This window comes from Muntiacus reevesi, chromosome 7 (assembly GCF_963930625.1).
Source record: "Muntiacus reevesi chromosome 7, mMunRee1.1, whole genome shotgun sequence".
In the NCBI taxonomy this organism is placed as follows: domain Eukaryota; kingdom Metazoa; phylum Chordata; class Mammalia; order Artiodactyla; family Cervidae; genus Muntiacus; species Muntiacus reevesi.
The window spans coordinates 81,941,903-81,961,753 of NC_089255.1; the positions used below are offsets into that span (position 1 = coordinate 81,941,903).

The 19,851-nt window shown below is 38.2% G+C and overlaps 1 protein-coding gene across 5 annotated transcripts in view; it reads left to right on the top strand.

Moving 5' to 3' along the window:
* Positions 1-19,851, top strand: part of ZNF410 (zinc finger protein 410) — a 41,687-nt gene that overhangs the window by 1,237 nt on the left and 20,599 nt on the right. For 3 of the 5 annotated variants that reach the window (XM_065941264.1, XM_065941261.1, XM_065941265.1), the window contains exons 2-3: positions 15,178-15,360; positions 16,563-16,698. In XM_065941264.1, the coding sequence (XP_065797336.1) occupies positions 15,328-15,360; positions 16,563-16,698 (169 nt within the window). In that variant the 5' untranslated portion in view covers positions 15,178-15,327. Of the gene's footprint in view, positions 1-7,184; positions 7,283-15,177; positions 15,361-16,562; positions 16,699-19,851 lie in introns of all 5 variants that reach the window. The other 2 variants (XM_065941263.1, XM_065941262.1) reach the window with 2 other exon arrangements.

Genomic DNA, 19,851 nt, shown 5'->3' on the forward strand with positions numbered 1-19,851 from the left:
GCTGATTAAACTTTATCCCTCTTGCTCATGGGGCTCTGAAATGCACTTAGGATTCATTTGAAAGTTAAATATTACTAACTTGAAAGTTAAGAATTTGTATTTCTTCCTCATTTTGACCCAAGGGTCAACGCAGCATGTTTGTAAAGGGAATGAAAGAAATATTTTAAAATAAAACCAGGGACATTTTGTTATTGTTAGGGAGTGAAAAATTCCACTGTCTTCGTATGAGACAAAGTGAGGTCAACTAAGCTCAAAAGATTTAGGTTCTAGTTTTTTAAATTTTGCTTCCGAGTATAGGTCTCGTTTTCGGCAAATTACTTAATCTCTAGCTTTGACACCCCATACTTCCTGTAAATGAAGAAGGTTACCTATTCATTCAGCAAATATTTCCTAAATGCTTAGTTTGTGCAAGCACCACGCTGAGTTAATGGGAGGATGAATAAATTCATTGAACCTTAACTAGTGAGAAAAACATACTGGAAGACAACTTAACTCCCAAAGCAGGGTGAGATAATTGTTAAAGAGAGGTTAAACTGTGTTGTGAGAACACCAGGGAAGGATAGATTTGTTTTGACTGGAGGGAAAAGATGAATCTTCATGGAGGATAGCATATGAGTTAGATTTTAAAGACAGGAAAGGATTTCAAAGATCACAGCTGAATTGCAGCGTTTATTACTGGAGGGTCTTATTACTGAAGAACTATCCCAAGGGAAAGATCTTGAACACTGAAATAGGTTGGAATGTTCATTTAGTAGCCAATCCAGTGTGTACTGGAGAAAAGGGTTCATTGAGGAGTATAGTGGATGCTTTAACTGAAAGAGTATTTGAGGACATACTGTTGAATATTTAGAATGCCATGCTTAGGGATTTGACTGTTAATTCTGAGGCACTGAACTTTGGGCAAGGGAAGTGACATAAACTTCTCTGTGTTTTGGAAAGATAACTCGAGTGGCTGCATAAAAGATGAATTGGAAAGGGGAATTTTAAGGGCAAGGTGGCTAGTTAGAAGCTTGTTTTCATGTTGGAGTTGAAAGATAATGAAAAACCTAAACAGTGCATTATGGTAGGAATAAATTTTGAGGAATCAGAACCACTGGGATTATTTAGATATGGAGGATGAGAGAGATTGTTCAAGAACTAGAGTTTGTAGCTGAGTGGGAGGAAAATTGGGCAATAACTGAAATGGATAATATGGGAAGACGAACAGGTTTGGTGGGGAAGATGACAATCTGGATTTTGGACATAGTCAAAATTGAGGTAAACATCCACTTGGGGATACCTAGCAAGCAGTTAGAAATAGTTTGGAGTTCAGAGAGAGGTCAGTAATAGAGACAAAAATTTGGGTATCATTTGTAGTGTCATTCATTCAACATGTGAATATTTATTTAGTGCCATTAGCTGCTTACACAACCCACTCCAGTGTTCTTGCCTGGAGAATCCCAGGGACGGGGGAGCCTGGTGGGCTGCCGTTTATGGGGTCGCACAGAGTCGGACACGACTGAAGTGATTTAGCAGCAGCAGCTGCTTACAGAGAAGCTTGTATAAAAGCCCTTAAAGCTCATAGTAAAGACAATCTCAGAGCTTCACAGTATCAGAAATGACTCTTTGAGACCTAAATTCTTTATGAATTACATACAGCACTCTGCTAGGCACCAGGTGATGGTTCTGGGTGCTAGGAGATAAAGTAGTGAACAGGAGAGACTAGTTCTTGTCCTTGTTTATGGAACTTACAATTTGTAAACAAGCTTGCCCTTTTTTATGACAGCCAGACAAAAAGTAAATACTATATTAAAACAAAAGAATTAGAAATTGTGATGGGTGCTGTAATGGAGACAGTAGGGATGGATAGAAAGTAAAACTGGGGTTATGGGGAACCTTCCTGGGATAAAGTGATCAGGCATACATAACCTCTTTATGTGAGTTGATCGTTGAACAGTGCCCTGAAGAATAAAAAAATAGCTAACCAATGGAAGAGAAAACATTCCTAGGTAGAGGAAATGACACGTACAAATCGCTAGCATAGGAAAGAGCTAAATGTGTTCAAGTAACTAAGGGAGAGCAAAAAGAGCTAAATGTGTTCAAGTAACTAAGGGAGAGCCATTTGACTGGAGCTTGGTGAGCAAGTAATAGAGAACAACTCTGGAATGTTTTTGGAGAGGCAGGAATGGATCACATAGGTCCTTATAGGCCTGGATACGGATTTTGGATTTTTTCTAGATATATTGGGAAGCCACATGAAGAAAATGTGAAAATTCATAGTTTAAGATGATACTGAGTGATGCGAAGAGAATGGAATGAAGGGAGGCAAAGAATAGAAGCAGGGAGACCAGTTAGGAGGCAGTAACGGTACTTTAAGGCAAGAGTTGATGGTGGCCTGCAGTAGAGTAGAGGCAGTAAAGGAGGTGGGTTAGAGATAGACTCAAGTCCAGACTTGTAGCTGGACTGCATACTGGGAGCAAAGGAAAGAAGTTATAAAAGTAACTTCTAAATGGGATGAATGATGGCCTTCCCTTGAGTGGAGGGTTGTGGTCAGAGGGGCTGGCAGGGGATGATGCTAAACAGAGTTGGGAGAGAATTCATTTTGAATATGTTAAATTTGAGATATCAAAACATCAGGTAGAGATGTCAAATAAGCAATTATATGTACAAGTTTGTAGCTCAGGGGAGATATCTAGGCTATAGGTTACAATTTTGGAGACCATGTCATTTAAAGCCATGCGTTCACACTAGGAAGAGAATATAATATAGTAAGAGAAGAGGGCCTGCAAACCCCTGAGGAACATTTGTATTTAGGAGGTGTGTGGAGGAGGAATATAGGAGTTATCAGAGAAGACTGGAGGAGTAGCCAATGAGGTAGGATTAAAATGAGAATCTTAGAAGCAAAAGAGAGTAAGTAACGTGTTTGTGGAAGGGGGCAATGCTTCTAAGGGAAAATATCAGTTATTACTGTGGTTGCAAATGACCAATTTACTTGAGGAGAAGAAGAATTTATGACAAGGATGTGGGCAGCTCACAGGATCAAAGGAAATGCTGAAGGCTCTGGCTTTGAAAAGGACAGAAATCTGAGCAGCCCCAGGGGGAGACTGACAATTGCAGTACTGGAATGAACAGGTTGCTATAGCAGTTTTCACCTTTTAGTTACTTCTTTTAGAATTCATGTTCTAAAGTTAAAGTATCTGATGAACAAATCAGTTGACTGCCCAGCAGTTGGTTAGGATAGGAAAGAACACCTTACTCTACAGTCCCATCAAGAATGTATCCAGCGAGGGAAGGGTAGATCCCCAAAAATGTGGATCCTGTCACCTAAACGGGGAATGAATGTGGAACAATCAAAAATGATAGTTGTCCCTTGCAAAGATTAAGTAAGATGAAGGCAGCAAAGTATACATTATATTTGGCACTAGGAAGATCATTGGGTTTAAATTTGTCTCTGAAGGATTGCAGAGAAATGGGGAGGTGACTGGAATAAAAATCAGGGCCGTAGGAATGGGGCACCCCAGAAGATCCTGGGAAGAGAAGAAGGAAGGCCCGGGATGAATGTTACAGTTTCTGAAATTCATTCTGGCTTCACTGTTTTGTGTTCCTGATGTCTTTGATCAGTCCTCATTACCACTTTATCGTTAAAATTTAATTAACTCTCATGCTATATCTTATACTAGATATGATATTAAAAAGTTACTTGATTTTTCTGTTTCTTTCTCTACCATTTTATATCAAAACTTAAACTGCTGTTTTATAAATTTTAATTTTTGGTCTTTGTAATTCATTAGCATTAGTAGAATTTTGTTTTTGTTTTTTAAGTATTACTGAGTATTGTTTCCTTCTGTATCTGTGGTCAGCCACAGGTGGAAGTGGAGGGAGCTGAGAAGCAGATTGGCACATGGGGAGAGAGATTAGTCCTCTCGGTTGAACTTTTGTGCTTTATTTTAACCTTTGTGAGGAGTGACCAGTTGAGGGAAGCACTGTGTTTTGCAGTTCCTTCTCTTTTTTTCTCATCATCTCTCCCTCTTCCCCTTCTTTACCAAACCGAGTTAAGGTCAAGGCATTTTCTGCCTCCCTCAGGAGGATAAAAACAACACTAGTATTCTGGGCTTTGTATTCTAGAGTGGAGTCACATTGCTTTTTGGAGGCTGCCACAATGATGTTCTGTTTCTTTCATGATGCAGAGTATTAAAAGCCCCTGGTCATCTTTCCGTTTGGAATACATGCCCTCTGTATGGCAGTCAGGACTGAGCCAGGAGACCTGTATCAGCTCTGTTCCTTTATTGCTTTCTTAGTTTACTTTGGTCTGGTTTTCCCTCCCAATATTTCTCCATGTAGCCTGCATTGGTTTTATGCCATATCTACTCTGGGAAATGGTGTTACCACTAATTCCTGTCTAGCATGTGAGAGTTCTTCACTGAGGTGTGAACTCACCTCAGTGTAACCAGACCAAAAACTGGTTAATTATAAAGACACTTTGTCTTTCTTTGCTGATTGAGGCCTAGTGTGTAGTATTTTCCTTTGCAGACATTTAGGGAAGTTTGAGGATGGGCGTCAAGTAATCTCAGTTTCACCAAGACTTCCATCAGTGATAATTGCTGGTTGTTGGATAATATATATTTATAGCGGGTTTGTATCTATGACTTTATATTTATGACTGACTCTGTGTTAGACATATGTATTTTAGACACTTGAAAATAAAGTGTTTTTCAGTCTCTGGAACATAACCTGTTAATAGCTTTGTGAGATCATTTTAGTGAATCTCATCATTAAGAAAAACAAAGCACATGAGATTAGTGTACTTTATTTAGTATTTTACCGTTTTATGAAAATATGCTATTTTTGTGTACCTTTGTGTGTATTTTAGGGCTTCCTAGGTAGCGCAGCGGTAAAGGATCTGCCTGCAATGCAGGAGATGTGGGTTCAGTTCCAGGGTCTGGAAGATCCCCTGGAGGAGGAAATGGCACCCCATCCCAGTATTCTTGCCTGGAAAATTCCATGGACAGAGGAGTCTGGTGGGCTACAGTCTGGTGGGGTCGCGAAGAGTTGAACGTGACTGAGTGTCTGAGCACGCACGCAGGCATGCTGTGTGTATTTTACTCTCTAGGTTATGATGGAAAATGTATCTTATTGTGGGTTGCAGTCAGAAAAGTTTGAAAAGGACTGCTTTATAGGAAATTTGGACTCAGTAACAAAAAAGCAGATTTCTTAACCTTTTATAGTATACTAAGGATTTGATAGATTTGCTTGTTTCTTAAGCACTTATGCAAAACTTTGCTTCTGAAGAATTTTATCATTATTTCTGTTAACTGATACATAAGTAAGCTTAGGGTATATCTATTTCATTTCGGTATTTCAGATGAGTTTCCTAGGGCCAAGAAGATGAGTAGCTTGCCCAGGTCTCAACCAGCGAAACAGAGGCAGAATTTATGTTCCTGCTTTAGATACCTTGGATTTTTTTTAAAAACACCTCAAGTTTTTTAATGAAACTTAGCTTCTTAGTATTAATGCATAATTTGTTGGATGATGTTGAGTGTACTGTAGAAAAATAATATGGTTTATCAAACTTCAGTTCCTAGGATTTGTTTATTTGGCTAAAAGCAGAGGGAAAGGTGTTCTCTGTATGGTCCTGATCATAGAGATTGCTGTTGTCCTTAATCTATTTTGCTGTTGTTAGGAGTTCTCTCATTACTTATTCCCAGAACCTTTCAGAGCTTATGTTTTTGCTTTGGTTTGTGCAAAGGTTTGTGTTGCCTGCATTCTTTTTAATTCTTAGGCTGACTATAGAATAATATATTCAATAAAGGCAGTGGCAGAATCAGTGGTTTTCTAAAAATACATTATGTGCCAGACCAAGATTATTTTCTTTAAGCAGTATGCTTTGATGGCCATAGGGAACCATAGAGGCAGTAAAATTTAGTTGTTACCCAGGATAGAGGGCAAAAGTGTCTGAAAAGTACTATTAGACCAATCCTTGGGTTTCTGAGATCAGTTTGTTTTGTTATAAACTCTTTATCCAGAGCCAAGATTCTTTATTTATGATTTTTGGAAAATATGATTTGATGTGCCTGGCCTTTGTTGCTGATAATTAAGTACCATTATCTCTTTTATTATTTATGGTACTAAATTAGTAATTTTTCTGTTTAAAAGGAGATAAGAATACAGATTTTACCAGTCCACCAGGTAAAGGTAGAAAATAAAAATGAACAAATGATTGTCCACATTAAAGGATGTTGAGTGATCCTTTAATCACAGGATACTTCTTGGTATTGCATCTCTAATCTCTTATCTTAATTAATAGCATAAGAAACCCTGAGAAGAAATTTCCTCTGAGACCCATAATTATCTTGAGAATAGCTTCCCTTTGAGTAGAGTTATGCCTTTCACTCTGCATGCATGCTAAGTCACTTCTGTTGTGTCTGACTGTTTGTGACCCTATGGACTGTAGCCTACAAGGCTCCTCTGTCCGTGGGATTCCCCAAGCAAGAATATTGGAGTGAGTTGCCTTTCACTCTAGTGTCAAATAAGTTGCATTTGAAGGAAAAACATTGGACTCCCCCCACCTCACACTTGTAAATTATTTTCATTGTAATTACTCTAAATGTATTCAAACAAAAAGCTGAGTAATCCTTATCCCTTCTATAGTGAACCTGATGGCCCTTAACTATAAAATCAAAACAAATTTACAAATAATTCAGTAATAGCAATGGTAAGGTCAGTGGAATTTTTTAAAAAATACATGCTGAAGCGAAATTGTTTTCTTAAGCAATCTCATGTGTCTTGATGGCCATGTATTAAGTAGGTAGGAACCAGGTATTTAGTACAATATAGGTTATCAGTGTTATGTCCATTGTTACAACAGATTTATATTTTTATCTGTAAGTTGTTGTTTAGTCTCTAAGCCATGTCCAACTTTTGTGATCCCTGATGCTGGGTAAGATTGAGGGCAGGAGGAGAAGGGGACGACAGAGGGTGAGATGGTTGGATGGCATTATCAACTCGATGGACGTGGGTTGGGTGGACTCCGGGAGTTGGTCATGGACAGGGAGGCCTGGCGTGCTGCGGTTCATGGAGTCGCAAAGAGTCGGACACGACTGAGCGACTGAACTGACTGACTGACTGGACTGTAGCCCACCAGGCTCCTCTGTCCATGGGATTTCTCAGGCAAGAATACTGGAGTGGGTTGCCGTTTCTTTCTTCAGGGGATCCTCCCGATTGAATCCTCCCAGGGATTGAAACTGCATCTCCTGCCTTTGCAGGTGACTTCTTTACCTCTGAGCCACCAGGGAAGCCCTTATGAGTAAGTATATAGATGTTAACCACACTAAAACCTAAGAAAATCCAAATGAAATTAAAATTCATATCACATAGTAGAGATGTTGTTTTACTGAAATGAAATACTTAATATTGAACATAATACCTGATGCTGGGAAAGATTGAAGACAGTAGAAGGGGACAACAGAGGATGAGATGGTTGGATGGCATCACCAACTGGATGGACATGAGCGTGAGTAAGCTCCGGGAGTTGGTGATGGACAGGGAAGCCTGGCGTACTGCAGTTCATGGGTTGCAAAGAATTGGACACGACTGAGCGACTGAACTGAACTGAATATTGAGCTGAATAGTGGAAAGATTTAGCTTTGGATTCACTAATATACATAATCTATGTCTATATTTTAGCTTTAATAATAGCAATGTAGAGAATATCATACAAGGTAGTATTTATAATGTGAAGGCATTGTGAAGCAGTTTATGATAGTCAGATCTCATATGCATCCAAAACTGGCCAGAAGTCCTTGAATACCAATTTCAGTGAGGTATTATTTGATAACTTTGTAGAGTTAGAATTGCCTTATTCAGAAGAAAATAACACAGAATGGAAGAAAGTTTATGCAAATCTTTTATCTGGTAAGAGACTTGTATCTAGAATATATAAAAAATTCTTACAACTCTAATAAAAAGACAACTAAATTTAAAAATGGGCCAGTGATCTGAATAAGCATTTCTCCAAAAATGATGTACAAATGGCATATAAGTACATGAAAATATGCTCAACATTATTAGCTGTCAGGTTATGCAACTCAAAACTGTAGTGAATTACCACTTCATACCTACTAGGATGGCTGTCTTAAAAAAGATGTAATTTTAAAGAGTGAGGATAGGGAGAAATTGGATCCCTCATGCCCTACTGGTGGGATTGTAAAGTGGTGTTGCCACTTTGGAAGATAGCCTGGTAATTCCTCAAAAGGATAAGGCACAGTTACTGTATCATCTTATCAGTTCTATTCTTAAATGTATACCCAAAAGAATAAAAACATGTTCACACAAAAATTTTTCACATAAATGTTCATAGCAACATTATTCATGTTAGCCAAATTGGAAAACAACCCAAATGACCATCAACTGAAAAATGGATAAATAAAATGTATAATATATCCATTCAGTAGAATAATGTAAAAAGAAATTAAGTACTGATACATTCTGTAACACAGGTTAACTTTGGAAACATTGTGCTAAGTGACAACAACCAAGCCCAAACCATTACATGTATGATTCCATTTATATGAAATATTCAGAATAGGCAAATCCATAGAGACAAAAAATAGATTAGTGGTTGCCTAGGCTTAGTCAGGGGAAGTTCTGAGAGCAAATGAGGAGGGATTACTAATGGGTTTCTTTTTGGGGGGTGATGAAATTGTTGTAAAATTGATCATGGTTATGGTCATGTAACTGAATATACTAAAAAAATTAGTGTACTCTTGGAGTGAACTGTATGATGTGTGAATTACATCTCAGTGAAGCTGTTATGTAAAAAAACATTTGAATTGTTTTTGAAATCTGTTAAATGGATAATTTGAATTGGGACTAGAAATAGCTAAATGTACATAGCAGGTTGCTGTGTTAAAGCCGAGATCTACCCAGTACACTTGATAAGGTACTGAGCACTCCAGTACAGATTCTTTTGAGGTCATCTGCCTGTTGTATTGCAGCCTACTTGTCTTTTTTTTATTTATATAGCAAACATACAAACCACAAACTGGACACCAAATTATATGGTAGAACTCAGTTGTTGTTCAGTCGCTCAATTGTGTCCAACTCTTTGCAACCCCATGGACTACAGCGCGCCAGGCTTCCCTGTCCATCATCAACTCTTGGAGTTTACTCAAACTCATGTCCATTGAGTCAGTGATGCCATCCAACCATCTCATCCTGTCACCCCTTCTTCCGCCCTCAATCTTTTCCAACAACAGGGTCTTTTCCAGTAAGTTGGCTTTTTGGATCAGGTGGCCAAAGTATTGGAACTTTAGCTTCAGCATCAGTCCTTCCAGTGAATATTCAGAGTTGATTTCCTTTAGGATTGACTGGTTTGATTTTGCTGTTCAAGGGACTCTCAAGAGTCTTCTCCAGCACCACAGTTCAAAAGCATCAATTCTTTTTTATTGTCCAGCTCTCACATTCATACATGATTACTGGAAAAACTCAGAACTCAGTTATAATATAGATAGTGATTTGTTCCAGAAAATGCATGGGTGTTAATTTTTTAAAAATTATCCTTGAAATGAAAACACTAAAATGAAATGTCACAGATAACCATGAACCCTTGAGAAATGGTGATCTAGGGGTGGCTCTTAAGCTTTAAGAGAGGTGGTGGCTCCCTTCTGTAAATTATTTTAACAGATTTGTAAAATTGTCTAAAATCTAGTATATCTGAATTTTTTTCCCCTTGTTTGGTACACATATTCATATGCTTAATTTAAAAAAAAATTTCATTAATAAGGATGTCAGAAATGAAGCCAGTACCATTAGTTTCTAAGAAAACTAACAGATATAAAGGACAGTAAATAGTTGTCTAGTTTCTTAGAGATTTTACAATCCTGGAATCTTAAAGTTGAGGAACCCTAAGGATAACCTAAACAAACACTTGATAATTTCTTGGCTTCTTGAAATGAGCTGAAATTGGGGAAAAGGAATTCTTAAATCCTGAAGATTTAAGACCAGACCTAGAGGGATTTAATTACTATTTTTGCCAACTTGCTCTGGGTGGGAATGCCAGCTCTGTAGCTTAGTAATTTGGACAAATAATTGTTCTAAACCTTGGTTCCTTCTGTGAAAAGAGGGATTGGCAAACTATATTGAGCAGTTATAGTGTTCAAGCGAGAAAAATGTGTAAAAGGAAAAGTCAGATTTATGACACTTAATTTTATGTGGTAAACTTAAAGCAAGACTTTTCATTTACATTTTATAAGTTTTTTTTATGATGAAAATGAGGATTTCTGGAAGCCAACAATGGGGAGAGGATTGAACCAACAGGGCAATAAACATTTATTCACGTACTTCTAAATGCCTTTTTTTGTAGGGTAAGTCTTTTTTGTTCTGACTTTCCATTTTACCTTGGTATGTGTTGAAAACTCCCATCCTTGATATATTTTATACTGTGTGCTTACTTTGTATATAATAGTGCTCCCAATTTTAGCAAAAATTGTACAAAATAAAACAGACTTATTTGCCAAAATCCTGAAAGAAAAGTTAAGCTTTAAGAAAGTAAAAATTTAATGGCTGCTCTCCAAAAGTCTACAAGCAATAAATGCTGGAGAGGGTGTGGAGAAAAGGGAACCCTCTTACACTGTTGGTGGGAATGCAAACTAGTACAGCCACTATGGAGAACAGTGTGGAGATTCCTTAAAAAACTGGAAATAGAACTGCCATGTGACCCAGCAATTCCACTCCTGGGCATACACACCGAGGAAACCAGATCTGAAAGAGACACGTGCACCCCAGTGTTCATTCCAGCACTGTTTATAATAGCCAGGATATGGAAGCAACCTAGATGCCCATCAGCAGACGAATGGATAAGGAAGCTATGGTACATATACACAATGGAATATTATTCAGCCGTTAAAAAAGAATTCATTTGAATCAGTTCATCTAATAGGATGAAACTGGAGCCTATTATACAGAGTGAAGTAAGCCAGAAAGATAAACACCAATACAGTATACTAACACATATATATGGAATTTAGAAAGATGGTAATGATAACCCTATATGCAGGACAGAAAAAGAGACACAGATGTATAGAACAGACTTTTGGACTCCGTGGGAGAAGGCAAGGGTGGGATGATCTGAGAGAACAGCATTGAAACATGTATATTATCTATAGTGAAACAGATCACCCGCCCAGGTTGGATGCATGAGACAAGTGCTCAGGGCTGGTGCACTGGGAAGACCCAAAGGGATGGGATAGGGAGGGAGGTGGGAGGGGGGATCGGGATGGGGAACACATGTAAATCCATGGCTGATTCATGTCAATGTATGACAAAACCCACTACAATATTGTAAAGTAATTAGCCTCCAACTAATAAAAATAAATGAAAAAAAAATAAGAGTTTAGAGGATGGGAGATAAGATGTTACAATAGAAAAACTTTGAGTTCGTGCCCTCTCATGAACACACCAAAATCACACCTCACTGCTGAACAATCATCAGTGAAAAAGACTGGAACCTACCAAAAAGATATTTTACATCCAAAGACAAAGAAGCCGCCACAAGATGATAGGAGAGGCACACTCTTGATATAATCAAATCCCATACTCCCCAGGTCGGCAACCCATAAACTGGAGAATAATTATATTGCAAAAGTTCTCCCACAGGAGTAAGAGTTCTGAACTCCACGTTAGGCTACCCGCCCTGGGGATCTGGCATCTGAAGGGGGATTAGCATTTGGGTCTAAATTTCTGGGGCTCCACAGGACTGAGGGAAATGGAGACTTCAATCTTGGAGGGTGCATCTAAGGTCTCACATGCACCAGAACCTAGGGCAGAAGCAGTGACTTCTTAGGAACCTAGACCAGACCTACCTGTTGGTCTTGGAGGGTCTCTCTGGGAAGTGGGCAGTGACTGTGGCTGACCCTGAGGACGTCAACACTGTTGGCAGAGATATTGGGGCGTATTCATTTGTGTGAACTCTTGCTGGCAGCTGACTTCTTACTTGGGTCATTACCACCAAGACCTGGCCCCACCCGACAGCCTATAGTTCTGGGATGCCTCAGGCCAAGCAGCAGGGAAGGAACACAGCCTATCTGCAGATAGGCTGCGTAAAGACTCCTGATCCCACAGCCACCATGTCCCTTGACTCAGCCCTGCCCACCAGGTAAGACACCAGGAGCAAGAAAACTACAATCCCGCAGTCTGTGGAACTGAGTCTCCAAATACTTATCAGAAACTGCCCTGAGACCAGGTGGGCGCTGGCCCTTGGGTGACAAGAGAGAGGACTGCTGGGACACAGAGGACATCCCCTGCAGAGGGCCACTTCTCTAAGGCTGAGAAACATAACTAACCTACCACACACACAAAATTTCAAACAAATTTAGACAAAATGAGATGGAAAAAATTATGTTGCAGACAAAGGAGCAAGATAAAACCCCCAGACATCAACTCAGTGAGTGGAGAAAGGAAGCAGTCTACCCAAGAAAGAGTTTAGAGTAATGACTGTAAAGATAATCCAAGACCTCAGGGAAAGAATGGATGCACAGAGTGAGAAGTTACAAAAAGTTTTTAACAGAAAATATAAAGACCAACCAGACAGAGTTGTAGAATACAATAACTGAAATGAAAAATACACTAGAAGGAATCTGTAGCAGAATAAATGAGGCGGGATGGATCAGGGAGCTGGAAGAAAGAGTGGTGGAAATCACTGCTGCAGAACAGAAAAAAAGAATGAAAAAATGAGGATAGTTTTAAGAGACCTTTGGGGCAACATGTGACACGTTAACATTCCCATTATAGGGATCCCAGAAGGAGAAGAGAGATGGAGCCTGAGAAAATATCTGAAGAGATAATAGCTGAAAACTTCCTAACAGGGGAAAGGAACCAGTCACCCAAGTCCAGAAAGTGCAAAGAGTCTCATACAGGATTAATCCAAGGAGGAACATGACAAGACACATAGCAATCAAAATTACAAAAAGTAAAGATACACAAAATATTAAAAGCAACAAGCAATATTTAAGCAGCAAATAACATACAAGGGAACTCCCACCATGTTATCAGCTGATTTTTCAGTAGAAACTCTGCTGGCCAGAAGGGAGTGACATGATACACATTAAGTGATTAAAGGAAGAAACTGCAAACAAGAATCTTTCCTCTACCCAGCAAGGTTCTTGTTCAGATTTGATGGAGAAATCAAACTTTATAGGCAAGCAAAAGCTAAAGTGATTCATCACCACCAAACCAGTTTACACCAAATGCTAAAGAAACTTCTCTAGGTGGAAAAGAAAGGGCCACAACTAGAAAAAAGAAAATTATGAAATAGAAAAGCTCACTGGTAAAGGTAAACATCCAGTAATGGTAGGAAATCATCCACACACAAACTAGTAGGGAGGTTAAAAAAGTAATGAAATCATCTGTATCCACAATAAACAGTTAAGGGACACACAAAACAATTAGATGTAAAATATGATATCAGAACCAGTAATCAAGGGTGGGATGTTCTGAGAGAATAACATTGAAACAAGTATATTATCAAGGGTGAAACAGATCACCAGCCCAGGTTGGATGCATGAGACAAGTGCTCAGGGCTGGTGCACTGGGGACCCAGACCCAGAGGGATGGGGTGGGGAGGGAAGCAGGAGGGGGGATTGGGATGGGGAACACATGTAAATCCATGGCTGATTCATGTCAATGTATGGCAAAAACCACTACAATATTGTAAAGTAATTAGCCTCCAACTAATAAAAACAAATGAAAAAAAAAAAACAGTAATTGTGAGAGGAGGAGAGTTAAAATGCAGGATATCTAAAATACATTTGAAATTAAGATATCAGCAAATTAAAGCAATCGTGTGTGTGTGTGTATATATATATAGAGAGAGAGAGAGAGACTGCTATACTAAAACCTTATGGTAGGGACTTTCTTGGTGGTCAGGTGGTTGAGAATCTGCCTTCCAAAGCAGAGGATGCAGGTTTGATCACTGGTCCAAGAACTAAGATCCCACAAGCCATGACAGAGCTAAGCCGCGTGCTACAACTAGAGAAGACTGTGCACTGCAGTGAAGAGCTTGCTCACTGCAGCAAAGACCCAGCACAGCCAAAAAGCAAAATGAAACGAAAACAACATAAGAACAAACCTCGTGGTAATCTCACACCAAAAACCTATAATAAATACACACAAAAAACGAAAAAGAAATCCAAACACAACACTGAAGATAGTCATGAAGAAAGTAAGAATTTAAATTAAGTGGGGGAAACAGCTTCAGAGGGTCCCAAGAGTTCTGTTTTTTTGGGAAACACTGTTCAAATTTTGACCATATAACTTATCTTTTATACAAAATTGAGAAATTAAGAAAAATGTTATACCAGCCTACCACCACCCACTTAGCACAGTGACTAGCATGGCTATGTGAATTCCCTTTTCCTTTTTCCTGTGCATGTCATAAGTGGTTTTAATGACAGTGAATGTATCATTTTGTATTTTGTTTTTGTAATTTAGTATCATGAACATTTTTTGTTGTTGCTTTGTTTTCATAACTATTTTTAAGTGACAGTGTCATACCATAATCAGCCGTTACTTAAATGAATATATATGTGTATTTATATGTTGCATATAGTTATTTATTATCACAGTTATTTATTATCGCAGATGATAAGGTGAAATTCTTTGGGCATATAGCTTTTTCCATACTGAAAACCTCTGCTTATTTTTTATTTATTTAAAAATTTACTTTATTCAAGGGTAGTTGGTTTACAGAGTTGTGCTGCTGTACGGCGTGATGACTCGTGTGTATGTATGTACATATACACACGTGTTCATATTCTTTCCCACTGTGGTTTATTACAGGATATTGAATATAGTTCTGTGTTATACAGTAGGACCTTGTTGTTATCCATTCTATGTATAATCGTTTGCATCTGCTAATCCCAATCCATTTCTCCCCTACCTACTTCCCTCCCATTTCTCCCCTACCTACTTCCCTCCTGGCGACCACAAGTCTGTTCTCTGTGTTCTTAGAATAGATTCTTAGTAGAAATTCTACATCAAAGTATGACTTTTTATGGGTTTTGATACATGTTGGGCTTATTCTATTTTAAAACAAGTGTTTGGGGCTGAATTCTTTACTTGCTATTGTGATTTGGGGGTATATAAAGAAGTTTTGTTTTTCTAGTTACATTTTCCTACTGCTCTGAAATCTTTTTCCTTTTTTAGGCGACATTGATTACCCACCCAGCACAGCATCTTACAGGAAAAGCATAGCCCTTCCTAGAGGAATATGAGCACAACAGGAAGGTGTCATTGACTCTGTATTAAAATTTTAACCTGTCCCCTGAACAGCTACAGAATTTGGAAGCTGAATCAATGTTATCAGATGAGTTAGAATCCAAACCAGAGGTGAGCCCAAACAGCTGGTTTCTTTTTCTTTTGGTGGGCTGTGTTAGTTTGTTCTTGGTTCAAGAGTCAGCAAACTTTTTCTGTAATGGGCCAGGTAGTAAATATTTTAAGTTTTGTAGGTTGTGTTTTGGTTGTAAATACTAATTTGTTATTTTTCTATTGCTAATTACTTTCTCAAAAATTTAAAACTTCAGTTCTTACCTTTTATGACTTTTTATATTTGTTAGTTTTGGGACTTCCCTTGTGGTTCAGCTGGTAAAGAATCCGCCTGCAATGCAGGAGACCTGGGTTTGATCCCTGGGATGGGAAGATCCCCTGGGGAAGGGAAAGGCTACCCACTCCAGTATTCTGGCGTGGAGAATTCCATAGACTGTATAGTCCATGGGGTCGCAAAGAGTTGGACATGGCTGGGAGACTTTCACTTTAATATTTGTTATTTAAATAAGTATAAATTATTATACATTTAGATAATATAATGACAAAATTTTTTTATGTGGCATATATATGTATACATATGTAAATTTTTACTACCACAAACCATGTTAATTAATTTTGTATATATTAATACAATTATATTGATTATATAATTGTATATATTAATAAGTTTTCTTTTTAAATGTGATTAAGGGATTTAAACGTAATTTTTATTCATTTTTCTCATTCTAATTTTCTAACATTTATGTTGTTTAGTGGAAAGAGCTAAATTTGAAATCATGTTACCTAAGTATGAAGACTGACACTTCTCCTAACTAGTGATGTGACCTTGGACTAGTGATTTAGTGTCTTCATCTTGATTTCTTGCCTTTAAGATCATGTTCAATTTTACTGAGTTCAGTGAGGATTAAAAGAGCCAATACACAGAAAAGTGCTTTATAAGGTATATTATAATCATACACATTGTGGATGATTGTTGAATTTGTAATAGCCACCATTTATAACTATAATTATTTTTATCATTTCTCTGTTTTGTGGAAGGTTATTGCTTTCCATATCATTCAATTTTTGTCTAGAATAGAACACTTAATAAAAATAGCATAATATTTTGTAGTTAATCTGGTTTTTCTATGAATAAGGCAGATAGTAGTGAGCAATCAAGACTTAAGTATCAGTACATAGTCTCCTTTTGGTAAATTCAGAAGTTTAGATATATTTCTGACAACCTGTATTATTTGTTGTCTCCACATCCACCTCTTCCCCTCCAGCTCCTGGTACAGTTTGTTCAGAATACATCCATCCCCCTGGGACAGGGGTTGGTAGAATCAGAAGCTAAAGACATAACTTGCTTGTCCCTACTTCCAGTGACTGAAGCCTCAGAATGCAGTCGGCTAATGTTACCAGGTAAAAATTAGTATCATCAAAGATAAGATAAACAAGATTTAAGAACTTAGCCTCCTCTGTGGTACTAGTAGAATGGGATAACTGACTTTATAACTGACTGGTAGAAACTGTAAAAATTATAGAAGTCATGGCGAAAGGCAACCATGGGAATCATAAGTGCATTGATAGTATTTTTGTTTAATTTTTTGGCTATGCCGTGCAGCCTGTGGTATCTTAGTTCCCCAACCAGGAATTGAACCTGGTTCCTCAGCATTGAAAGCGTGGTGTCCTAACCACTGGACTGTCAATTCCCTGCACTGGTAGTTTAAGTCATAAGAATGGATATGAACACCCATAGAGTGAGAGTGAGATGAAAAGGAGGCCAAGGCAGAACTGCATGGAACTCAAGGTACCTATTCAAGGTACAGGGTGAGGCAGGAGAGCCTGTGAAGGAGGGAATAAAGAGAGGCTAGAGCAATAGGAGAATACTGGTATGAAGTACAGGCATGGAACCCAAGGGAATGGTCAAGTTGACAAATGCTTCTAAGAGGCTAGTGATATAGGGACCATCCTAATGAGATAGACTTCCCTCGTAGCTCAGTCATTAAAGAATCTGCCTGTAGTGCAGAAGATCCGGGTTCAATTCCTGGGTCAGGAAGATCCACTGGAGAAGGAAATGGCAACCCACTCTATTATTCTTCCCTGGAGAAATCCATGGACAGAGGAGCCTGTCAGGCTACAGTCCATGAGTCACAAGAGTTGGACAGGATTAGTGACTAAACCACCACCAGTGCCATAGGATCAGTGAAATCATTATTGCCCTAGGCAGGACATGTTCCTTGGAGAGGGAATGGAAAGCCAGGCTGTAGCAGGTTGAGATATCACTGCAAGGATGAGTTTAGTTGAGGAAGTATACTTTCTAAAGGTTGTCTTGCTATGGGAAGGAAAAAGAGAAGGATGTAGAGTAGATTAAAGAGTTAATTTTTTTTAAGATTTGAAATATTAGAGGGTGGTTTTATATTAAGGGGAAAGAGTCCATTAGAGAAGCTGTGAACAGAGAGAGTGGGTAATTGGTAAGGAGGCTCCAGGAGAGGTAGGAAGAAGTAGTAGAATTCTGAGCATGGGTAGTGAGGTTAGCTTTGTATGAGAAGGAGATCCCATCACTTGACTACCAGCAAGGAAAGTATTATTTTTGGATGCAATGAATTCTTTATTTTTTGGAAATTGAAATATTTGGAATATTAATGTTAAATCAGGGGAGGGTCATCTGTTGTGATAACCTATTTGTTATAAAATCTTTTGGTTACTATCCTCTAGTAGTGTTCTTTTCTCTTTGATTTTTTTTTTTCTCTCTGATTTTTGAAATGACTTAAGGGGAGATATATTCAACCAGTGTTGATTTAAGGTGTCTATCTAGTTCCTATCTTTCCCACAATCTTCCGTCTCTCAACTCCCATTTTTCTACTGGTATGTTGGTAGTCTTTCCAAATCCTTGTGGGTTTTCAATATGTGAAAATTTCCTTGTGCTAATAAGTGTTGATCTTCATTAGGCTTTTCCCCCTAAATTTCCTCTCCTAATTTTAATTTATTGGATAAATATTTTTTAATCATAATGAAGTGAAAATAGAAACAAGAGCATCCATATTCTTTTCTACATTACCTTCTTTTAGTTTTAACTTTGGTTTAAAATATTTTAGACAACCAGATAATAGTAAAGGAAAACCCAAGTACTCACCTCCCAGCTCATGAAACATACTATTAGAAACACAAACATATCTGTACATACCTCGCTAACCTCATTCCCCTCCCTCCTAAATATGTGTGGATATATAGCCTACTTATTTTTAGTTGGGATATGTGCTGGACACAGAAAAGCCCAAAACTGTTTGGATATACATTTTGAAGAGTTATTAAGGGAGGAGATACACACCACCCAGTCCAGAAGGAGAGCTTTGCCAGCTTCCAGGCCTCCCATGGGTTTCTCTCTGATAGAGAAAACCTCCATTCTTCCGTATGTCACCACTGTGTTCAATTTTTTAACAATTAATTCTTTGTTTTCTAAGTCCTGGAGAAGGGAAAGGCTACCTACTCCAGTATTCTGGCCTAGAGAATCCCATGGACTGTATAGTATGTTGGGTCTGAAAGAGTCGGACACGACTGAGCGACTTTCACTTCACTTCGCTTTCTAAGTTTTATCCCCCAAGTCTCATTCCAGAAAATAAAGAATTCATTGCATCCAAAAATAATGCTTTCCTTGCTAATAGTCAAGTGGACTTTAAATGAGTGGAATCATATGAATGTATCTTGTTGTACCTTTCTTCTTTTACTCTATATTTGTGAGATTCATCCTTGTCAACCTATTCAACCGCACAGCTGCGGTTTGTTTGGTTTCATTGCTGTATACTGTTCTATGAGTGTACCACAACTTCTTGATCCATGCCACTACTAATGAATATGTAGTTATTTTCCAGCATCATATTATGACAAACAGTGCTGCTATGAACTGTATTTAAGAACAGGCTTTTGTGTGTGTGTGTGTGTGGTTAAAATATATATAGAATAAAACTTACCATTTAACCAATTCGGTGGGATTAAGTTCATTTACTTTGCTGTGCAACTTCATTAGGCTTTAGAACCACAGTGCTGTGCCTAGGCTTCTACTTTATTCCTATAATCTTATTGGTTATCTTCTTCAAAAAAGAGAAAAATGTAACCTGCATTCTATGAAGATGAATGAAACCCCTGAAAACATTGGATGCTTTAGCACAGAAGTGTAATTCCTCATTATGTTGCAATTAGAATCTTTGGAAATTCATCCCCTCCTGTAGAATAAAGCTTTAGAAGCAAGTCTTCTGAATTATTTCTGCATCTGGTATAAACCCAGAACCCTAATGAAACATGTTGATGATTCTGTACAGTTTCAATTGTGTTGCAGGCTGTGATTTTTCCCTTAATGACTGACCAGACCTCTCAAATACATGTTATAAAAATTAGAGTGGTATCTTTTCCCAAGTAAAACAGTTGAAAATTTAAATCCTGTTCTTGAGTTACTATTTACTTAGCCTCAAAAGGACAAAGGTCTATAATGTCCAAATGTGGATGGTTTGTTATTAGTTACTGCCAACCGCCAGAGGAGTCTGCCCCTTACATTTTGATTGATGTCCTTTAGAGCTT